This window comes from Ruditapes philippinarum, unplaced genomic scaffold (assembly GCF_026571515.1).
Source record: "Ruditapes philippinarum isolate M1 unplaced genomic scaffold, ASM2657151v2 ctg1415_1_1_1_1, whole genome shotgun sequence".
NCBI lineage: Eukaryota > Metazoa > Mollusca > Bivalvia > Venerida > Veneridae > Ruditapes > Ruditapes philippinarum.
The window spans coordinates 20,433-30,872 of NW_026861928.1; the positions used below are offsets into that span (position 1 = coordinate 20,433).

Below are 10,440 nucleotides of genomic sequence, written 5' to 3' on the forward strand. Positions count from 1 at the left end.
TCATTACAAAAACAGAAAAGAATAAATCACTGGATTATATTCCATACAAACACGTTTAACTTTTAACAATCCTTACAAGTTTGAAATGTCGGATTCGTCACTGTCGATTAAATACAATTTATTTTCAATAGAAACAAACACAGCATTTTACATGTTCGGACTCCTTCGGCAAATACGATAACAATGGGGGACGAAAGAGAAGTCGAGATTCTTCAAAAATTAGATGGTTTGAAAGACATACGGTAAAATTCACCATTGATTCATATTTTATGAACTGATAATTATTGTTAGTCGTCGCTTCTATTTTCTCACGATATACATATAAAAAGCAATTTGCCCTTTAAAAAAACTATTTATATTTCGTCCTCAAAATTGTTCGTTTTGCATTTGCTGTAAAAATAAGAATTTTGTATAATAAGTAAAAATTCATTGCAACACTGGCACAACCTTAGAATTTCCCTCTGACAATTAGATTTCTGTGCTAAAGATCTTTCCTCTGAGACAGTCTTCCTCTGTCAAAGAAAACAAAAGTATAGAAATTACAGATAGCTGATATTTTTGAGTTCATTTTCTGTACTTTTAACTTATTTGGGCCTAATAATGAGTTGCTTCTAAGCGATAACACCGTATAACTGTGTTTGCAATAATCATATTTTTCATTTTAAAGAAAGAAGGTCAAAATTCAGGCCAAAATGAATTGTTCTTTATATTATAAATAAAAAAATTGGTATGTATCTGTAGGACACCTGTAGGATGATTCTGGGCTCTGATGGAAGGGCCAAGCCCTTTTTAAGCCCCTCTTCTTTTGACAATCTTTCACTACTTCTTCTTATTGCTCTCACTACTTCTATGTTTAATTATATATACTTATATCTATTTCTGTTCACTCTGCTGTAGGACAAAAGCCCCCCCCCCATCAAAAATACAGGTAGGACAAAAGCCCCCCATGTTTTTTCACACGCACATGTGCCTCAAATTCATCAAATTTCACACAAACTTTTAAATAAAAATGAAGAGAATTTGTTTTATTATATGCTTTTCGGTGGTTTATAGAAATATATCAGTGAAATAAAACTGGTAATTTCACTGTTTGAAACAGTGAAATTACCACTTTGGTAATTTCACTGTTTTGAATTTAAGCCCCTAACGTTGTTTCAGTGAAATACCAGCGTTCACAGTACTGGGTACCAACTTAATGACGTGACGTCGTAAATGACGTCACGTTGTATTATTATTTGGCGCGCTTTTCATTCAGTATTAGGTTTAATTCTTTTTAAAACGTTTCTTTGCATATAATAAAAAGAAAATTTGTTTAGTTTAGTGTAAGATCGAAATATATTTCACCTTGTGAACACCAAAAGTTCATATTTCACTCGTGGCTGCGCCACTCGTGAAATATACCTTTTGGTGCTCACTCGGTGAAATATATTCCGATCTTACACTGAACTAAACAAATATCCTCTATTTAATGTTTATTTATAATGTATATATTGAAGTGATAACAAAGTTTATGATAACAGATTATATAATGCATGCATGCGATACCCAATTCATAGCTTTTCATATACACAACAAGGGTCAGAAGAGTAGTAATGTTTAATCACTTTTGTAAAGGGATCAAATTTATATCCTTAGCACTATGTCACCTACATGTTGATGTCCATACCTATCTTCTAAACACATAAAAAACACAACTTTAATACTCTATATGTAAATTTGATTGACTATGGGGGGGGGGGGGGCTTTTGTCTGACAATTGTCTGTGAAATATCTTTTTCGGAAAGAATTATCATTATAAAAAGTAAAATTGCTGATAGGGAAAGTAAAAAGCTGACCAGTGTAAGTTTGAATTTTTGATTTTTGGAAAACTGCATAAATTTTAAAGAAAATTTCAATTGGGATTCCATAGGCCTCTGTTATACAAGGTGAGAAATCTTTATATTCTTTCACATTTCAAATTCAATAGAAACAAACACAGTATTTACATGTTTGAATTCCTTCAACAAATTTGAAATAGGATATCATTTGTCTATGTCCCTGCAAAATTTGCTAAAAGTGAAATACCAAGTTTTAAAGTTTAATATGAAGAGCTCCATACCATAAAGTCCAGTGCTCAAGATAAGATGTATATGTGTGCAAATTAATAGGGCTGTAATAGTTCACAGTTTATTGCAGTACAGAAGAACAAAATATTCCACAGTGATTAACATTCTTTTATACTGGTTTTACATGTATTTATAAAGTCTAACCTTGTTTTCTTGAAAAATTATTACTGAGAAAAAGGTTGATGTACAGGTTCAGAGTACCCAGTGTTGTAAAGGTAGAATGCTGGCCTTGTATGCAAGCAGTTGTTTTGGGTTTTTTTTAGCCTCAGTTGAAGTTCTTTTTTATTATACATTGTATTTTTTAGATCCAGTTTCTTTATTGGGATTATCGTCGCCGGTACCCTGATTCAATAATTTCTCGATTATACTGACAAAGTGAACACAAAAAAGATTTGCAACTTAACTGTAATATTCAATATTTACTTTTCCTTATTCCTGGATAAGTCCATTTTATTGTTTACCGAAATGTGTTTCTCACACGTCATGTTCAGCCAGAATTTCATTTAGAAGAAATATAACCATAATGTTTGATATAAAGTACATGCGGAACACGCATAATGTCATTGATTTCTACGGCAAGTGAAGTATAATTGCTGTCCAGGCAACCCATAGAAGTTTGATGGTTTTAATTAAGTGCAAGCTTGTGCATGAAAAAAGCACAAATGGGCACCTGAGGTAGAAAATCAACATATGATAATTGCAGTGTCTGATTGACTTAAAAACCACCAACAAACAAACTAAATTTCTGTTAGAACCTGTTGTTTTTATTCCAGAACAAGAACTATTAATCTTGAGCGTATAAAGACCAAGTTACGTCAGGAGTTTGACACAACAGAGAATGAGGATAAACTTATAGCAGAGTACAAGAAGGAGATGGAACTGTTGTTACAGGAGAAGATGGCTCATGTTGAGGAACTTAGACTCATTCATGCTGATATTAACCTGGTAATTCATTATATAGTACTCCCCGCAGGTACTGCGTCCTTGCCCATTCTGGGTAATCAGAAAATTTGTTTCTTTACACACTGAATGCCACCAAATACTGTTTCCACCATTAAAGTGAAAGTGGATGTGCTGCTTTTTGTGAATTTGGATAGAAATTGTTAGAAATATTTTCATTTCAAATAAATTCTGTCATTGATAGGAAAATCCAAAGCTGCCCGTGTGTGTTGAAAATACTTCTTTATTTTACCCCATATTTAACAGTTAAACTGATAATTTCATGTTCAGACAAGTGAATGTCGTCTGTTGAAACAGGATCTTTCAAATAGAATGGTCTGGAAACACGCTATGTAAACCCTTCCCGCTACAATTAAACATGTCTCGGTATAGTTTGCTCTACGCAAATTATATAAGTGTTCAAGAAAAGGGCGAATATTAAATACAAGAGCAAAAATGAAAATTTAAATGACATGATGTTATTTAAAAATCTTTAAACTTGTGAAAAAAGGATAAATATTTCAGAAAATTATGTTTTTTAAAACCATATTTGTTTTAAAAACATAGATTGCTTGTTCAGAATATTTGCCGATAAACGGCGCCATTTTGAAAATGCACCAAATTAAACATCAAATATTTGCAAATAACATCGTAAAATATTATAATATTTTTACATGATACAATTTAATAACATCTTTTCTCTGTAAAATCAATTTCTATTTTGTCATTGAACAATGCATACATTTAAAAAAAGCTCATGAAACTCAGTCCTATTTTCAAATATGAGCGGTAGATTTTTACCTTGATACCGGGAACGAAAAATTCTTAATTTCATTGCAAATCTATAAAAGTGTTACTTTTGAAGTAAAAACTGATAATATAATGTAGTCAGAGTTAGTTTGTAGTAATTTTTTGATTGATTTAACAAAAACTATCTTATAATTTGATTTTTGAACGGTGATGTCCTATGCCAGATCACGGTCGGTAGATAACCCAATCACGTGACTCAACCAAGACAGCTTTTTTCGTAAAATTGGTGCGTCTCCAGACCATTCTATTTGAAAGACCCTGGTTGAAACTGTAGTGACATCATATTCTGTCACAAAAAATTATACTGAAGGGCCATCAATTTACATACCATGGTATCATAGTGCTCTCTGTTTAAGCTCCCGTTCAAAACATGGCTGATTGACCATAGATGTTTCTAATTTAAATTATTTAGTTATTCTATGTATGACATGTGTATTTTAAAGTCAAAATGCGGCAGTTAAACACAATTCAATAAAATAGTAAATACAATTTCTTTTTATTTGTACAATTTGCTGGAAATAATAAGAACAATGGTACCATAGGGGACCACCTACTTAGCAAAACTTGATTATTATCATCGTACTATGATGACATGTTACTATGCATGATAATGCATTATGATAAGGTATTCTGCCTTGTTGGATCTAGAAGTTTGATATACAACCAAATTGTGTAAATGTTGAGAGAATTTGACACAAAATTAGTATTCAAACCTAATATTATAATTTATATATAATTGATATCTACAGTTTCCCAGCTTATTTTAAAAATTAGCCATAATAAAAGCTTAATATCATACATATTACATTAACAAATAAATCCAGGCATGTTCTCAGTTGAAACCAACTGTTAAATAACCAAGTTAGTCCAATGAATACTTTTATTTGTGGGAATTAGAGTGTGAACTATTTCATCTGTGATCACCTCCTCCTACATTAAAACCATATTTTCATAAAGATTCTTGGCATATATGGTCAGAATTTTGAGATTTGATCATAATTGGCAGAATTATAGTCCTATTTTGTTTTGTTATTTTCACTTTATATACATGTACAGTGTAATATTGAAGGATAACCTGGTTTTGCGACAGGTCGTTAGTTTTGTTGTATTTTCAGATGGAAACCACAATTAAACAAGCTGAGGAAGAGCGTAACAGATCTCTAGAGAATGCTAAGCATCTATATGATGATTATAAACCTTTAAAAGATGAGGTGGACACATTGAGAAATAGGATTGGCCTTGAATCTTTGCCAGGCTTAAATGACGAAGAGGAGAAAATCTCACCACAGTAATATTATGTCATTTATGTTTTAAAAAGTTAAAAGACAGTAAAGGTGGTTAGAAACTTCTGTTATAATTGTAATCTTAAGGTAGACCATGGGTAATGGGCACCATAAGGAACTGTAAAATTGACAACATAGGACAGTTATATGTCTTCAAGGTTACCTGTATGCAAAATTTAAATAAAATTTACCGTGTGGTTTATGAGTTATGGATATATTTCTGAACTAAGACCTTGCCATTAGAAGGGCTTATTTTCAGAAATGAGGAAACTGTAAATAATCTGTAATATCATCATTATAAAAAATGTTTTTCTATTGCTCATTGTTAAGAAACAAATAATAACATTCAGGTAACACATTAAACAAGCAAAACGTTTGTTTCTAAACAAAATGTTCTTAATATGTATAAAAATGTTATCCTACCCCACCCACTTTTAACACTAATTTTACCATTTCCCTATCTAAAATGCCTTGTTCAAAATATCCCTAAAATTTATCGAAATGAGGGTCTGTTTTCAAACTTTGCCTTAATTTTTTCAAAGGTATATTAGTTGATCATGTGAAATATAAAATACTTTTACCGTGTAGTTTTTATTTTATCGAACTTTGAAAATATTTGGTATCATATTTGCTATAAATTTTGGCATTATTTAACAAGAAAAATACCTAAAATAATTTTATAATTTAAATCAAACTTTTTTTCTTCTATAAGGGATCAGAGAGATACATAAATAATGTTAAAAAGAAGAAAAGAAAGAAAAAAAAGTTGCCCCTTCTGGGGTTTGAACCCACGCCCCTCAATTTCAATGTAGTTTACAAGCCATTCTAGCCTATTTGAATACTCTTCAAAGTGGAGGTAATGCATTACCCATGGTCTACCTTAACTGGTGTATAGAAACTTCTGTTATAATGATTCAGTATGGAGAATTTCAGATGCTTTTAAGAGAGCAATATTTGAAGATTATTTAAGACTTATTACTATTTAGCATAAGGTCAAGGAAGTTGCTTCACTGTTTAGTTGTTAGTTTTTGATGTGAATTTATCAGCTATTTAATATTCTCATATATTTAGGTATTTTGACCGTCCTAAATCAGAGTTCCATTCAGAGCAGCCAGGAAGTTCAGATCCTCAGCCTCAAATTCAGCCCCAAATTGTAGCCCCGCCAGTGGTTGCGCCACCTCTTCCAGTACAAATGAACCGAGCCAAACCCTCAACAGATCAACCTAGACAAGCTTTTAGACAGCAACCTCCTCCCATGAAGGTTAGTTTTCATAGACTAGAAATTGAACATTATACACAATATTCTGCGTTCAGCAATACATATTATGACATTATAAAAATAAAATTGACATACATGTATAAGGTAATAGAGGTATATCTATACAAACATGTAGAATACTTCATTAGCAGCTGAAATGTTCCCATAAAGGAATTATCAGTAATCATACTTATTTAGTAGGGGAATTTAACTTAGTGCTATGCCTTTTTCCAATGCTTAATTTAACAGTTAATATTATGAATTGTAATTATTAAATTAAAGCAGTTAATTTTGGTTTTAAAATGAGTATATTTATATTGGTTGATGTTTGTTAGAAATACTCTGTTCTTTTGTTTTTATAAAGTTTTTTATTAAATTATTTAATTTAAAGGCAATATTAACCTCAAGAAATCATTATGGATTTTCCTTTGAAGAAAGAGGCAAACTTGTATTTTTATAATGAATTTATTATAAATAAATGGAGCATAGAAAGACACAAACCTGTGATTTAAAATATATTTATTATGAATAAATGGAACTTGTTAATTGTTTATCACACAAAGGATGCAGCCTTGAATGTAAATTTATTTGTCAAAAAAGTAGCAAGTATAGGTAATAGAATATACAGAGTTTTAAGAAATTAATTTTCAAGCGAACATATTGAAGCGAGAAAATTAGTTATTTAAAACTCTGTATATAACCTTTAACTGACTTACAATTAGCCCTGCCTATTCAAATTGAGTGCATTATGTAAATATGCGGAGTCCATGACAGCAGTTCATTAACATATTAATTTTATACATACAGTTGAGTGACAGCATTGTATGGTAAATATTTCGGCAAAATTTAAACAAAATAGAGCAATTTCATTGGCAGACAAACCTTTGCAAACTGTAAAACATAAATAAAATGGTAATTTGTCTTCCATTCAAAATAATAAATCACTATAATTTTACTACTGGCAAAACAATAAGAAATTGTACAGCTTTTGGCAGTTTTAGAAACTGTAATAGAACACCAAAATTTATAAGCTTTTCTTTTGAGGAAAAAAAGGATAGCACTATAGGGATTAATGAATAGCAAGTAAGTGAAAAATAGGTTTTTGTACTGTTATGACTTCTTGATGTACACGTATACTGTAAAAAAAGAGATTCCAAGAGAACATTGTATTTAGAAATATTTTTCAACATAACATGAAAGAAGTAACATTATACAATATTTTGATTTAAATATATTTTAATTAATTTATAATTTAAATATATGTTGAAATATTTCAGGCTTGTCTGTCATGTCATCAGCAAATACATCGTAATGCTCCAATCTGTCCACTGTGTAAAGCCAAAAGCCGATCGAGAAATCCTAAAAAGCCGAAAAGGAAGTTAGATGAGTAATCCTATAATAGATTTGATGTAGGAATATGTTTATGCAGCTGTCACCAAAGATAGAATTAACAGCATTACATCATTGACAATTGTTGATGGGATTTAGTAGGGAAAATGTCTTTTATAGAAAAGATTATGTTGTGTGTATGTCTGTTGTAAAGTGGTACTAGAATAAAAAGAGAAATACTGACATATTAAGAATTTGTTACTGAAATATTAAGAATTAAGTAAGATGTGTATTACTCTTTTAGCTCTTAAATTGGTTGAATATCTTAAATTGGTTAAATATTAAGACTTTGTTAGAAATAGCTCTGTTCTCTATATCTGAGCTTGACTTTGACGAGTGCATTTATTTGTTTACTTTAATTTTAAGACATCACAAATATAAGCACTGCATAAGCAAACATTTGTATTTTTGATTAATTTTCCCATGACATTTACATTTGTACAAAGTTAATTGTTTTTGTATTATTTAAAAATCTTTTTTAATGATTTATTTTACATTCCACAGTCTTCCAGGTGCTATAATCTTGTTTCTGTGTTCACTTTCTGTTTTTAAGTTGTAGGTCTGTTTCCTAATACGGTTAATTCTACAACATATCTTGTCATAATTTCTATATCATAAACTTTTAAAAGATTGTTTATTTTATGAATTGTGTGTTAGTATAAGGATGTATTATTACTACTTAGTTTATGTTGTATATTGTTAATGTCCATTTCATATATTAGTATACAAATATAATTTGTTTCTTGTCTGTAGTTGTAAAACAGTTGATGAATTTGTCAGGTCTGAACACGCACACAAATTTTAAGGCTGTGGTTATATGTATGTACCTGCTTCAGAAGCATTTTTGTATAATAGTTGTACACAAATTATATTATGGAATAGTATACTGTTGCCAGTAACAACGAAATACAGATTCTCATCTCTACTATTTGTCTATGATACATTGTCTATATAGAAACATAGACATGAAGTCTCATAACGCTAATGTGAAGTCAGATCATGGGTCGCATTGCATTACCAGGTAGCCTTATTATCTGTTCTGTGTAATCAAATTAAACAATATTTGTGCTGATTTATGTAAAGTTGGAAATGGCGTTTTAAAGAACAGAAAAACTTAAAGAAGCCTATTTTGTATTTAAACGCTGTTGTCCATGACTTATTGGGACCCACCTGGTATATCAAATATTGATTGACAGATCTTTATTAAAAATAAAACTGCCTAAAAATATCAAAGACTGCCCCACTCTTTTTATCAATCATTAATTCAAATATTACCAATTCATTCTGAAGGATATTTTAAAAAAAAATTGTAGTGCATGTGTGTTCCTGATTATTCATGTGGAGTAGATTATAAAATTGAAACAATCCTGGCAAAATGTAGTTACTTTGACTTTTACATGTACACTCACAATTTACGCTTGATTTTGCAAAATGTTCGTTTAACTTTTAGATATATATGCCTGATATTTTTTTTACTCAAATGAACATATTTGGTCTGGCACAGACTCTCTACATGTTAGTGACATTGTTTTATATGTTTTTAAAATTTTGTAATGATGTACTCGTAGTTTATGGATAAATTAGATATTTATAAAAATGTGTACTTCTTTCTTACTTTCTAATTGTTTTATAGATTGGATAGGATGAATTATCAATGTTTATTATGTGTACAATATTCTTCAATTCTTACAAACGTTGTGACGTAAAACCCAAAACAAACAAACTTACAAACGTAAATGAAATTTCGAAAATGATATATGATTCTTTTAACATATTTTGCAAATTATTCATTTATATTTACTTATGTTGTTTTCAGTATCTTATAATGGAGTGTTATGACTATCACAAACACATTAGGGTTTATATATAAAAGATTTTCAATTGAGATATAGAGGATATTCAAGTTTTTTCTATAAATACATGATTTATTTTCATCGAGTGGTATGATAATAAATATTTCATGAGTGGCGGTAGCCACGAGTGAAATATGGTAATTTTCATGCCACAAGATGAAAATAAATCATGTATTTATAGAAAAAACTTGAATTTTTCTGTTTATTATATACATTTTTCTCTTTTTTGCGATAAAATTGGAAAGACTTTCCCTTAAATTTTGTTTCCTGGCAGAATTTAAAAGAAAGTAGTCCGGCAAGACACCAGTGAAAATACGGAAAATATGTTTCACTGCAGTGAAAAATAAATTTTTACAGTGAAAATACGGAAAATGAAAATACGCATTTTATTTCATCAATATTTCTCAATATTTCATTTATAAGTATATAATAAAATATAATATTTCACGAAAAGGTGAGAAATTTTAGACAGTATAAATGTAGTATATTATACAATGTATTCTATATTCATAAAAGAACAAATAATCACTAATTATGCTTTTTGATGTAAAACAAAGTTTTCTCTACAAATGAATGTCATGTGATTAATGTAGGTTGTGTCTCACTCATAAAATCCAGTATTTCACTGATAAGGTTTAAACTTTATAGTTTTTCCCAGGATAAAATAAGTTGACAATCATTTTTTCTCCCAGAATATTGTATCATACACAGAACATCATTTATGGCCGGGTCATCGCTGTCTGTCAGAAATAAACTCCTAGTTTGTTGGTGTATCAAGTATCAAGTATAAAGTAAATATTTAG

At 30.0% G+C, this 10,440-nt stretch overlaps 1 protein-coding gene across 1 annotated transcript; it reads left to right on the forward strand.

Annotated features, from left to right (window-relative positions):
- The first annotated feature begins 180 nt into the window (after window positions 1-180).
- LOC132717390 (zinc finger C4H2 domain-containing protein-like) lies at window positions 181-8,895 on the forward strand. The gene is made up of 5 exons (XM_060700849.1): window positions 181-242; window positions 2,879-3,050; window positions 4,970-5,142; window positions 6,209-6,398; window positions 7,673-8,895. Exons 1-5 carry the CDS (start codon window positions 184-186, stop codon window positions 7,784-7,786), a joined length of 708 nt encoding a protein of 235 aa, XP_060556832.1. The 5' UTR covers window positions 181-183; the 3' UTR covers window positions 7,787-8,895.
- Window positions 8,896-10,440: the final 1,545 nt, after the last annotated feature.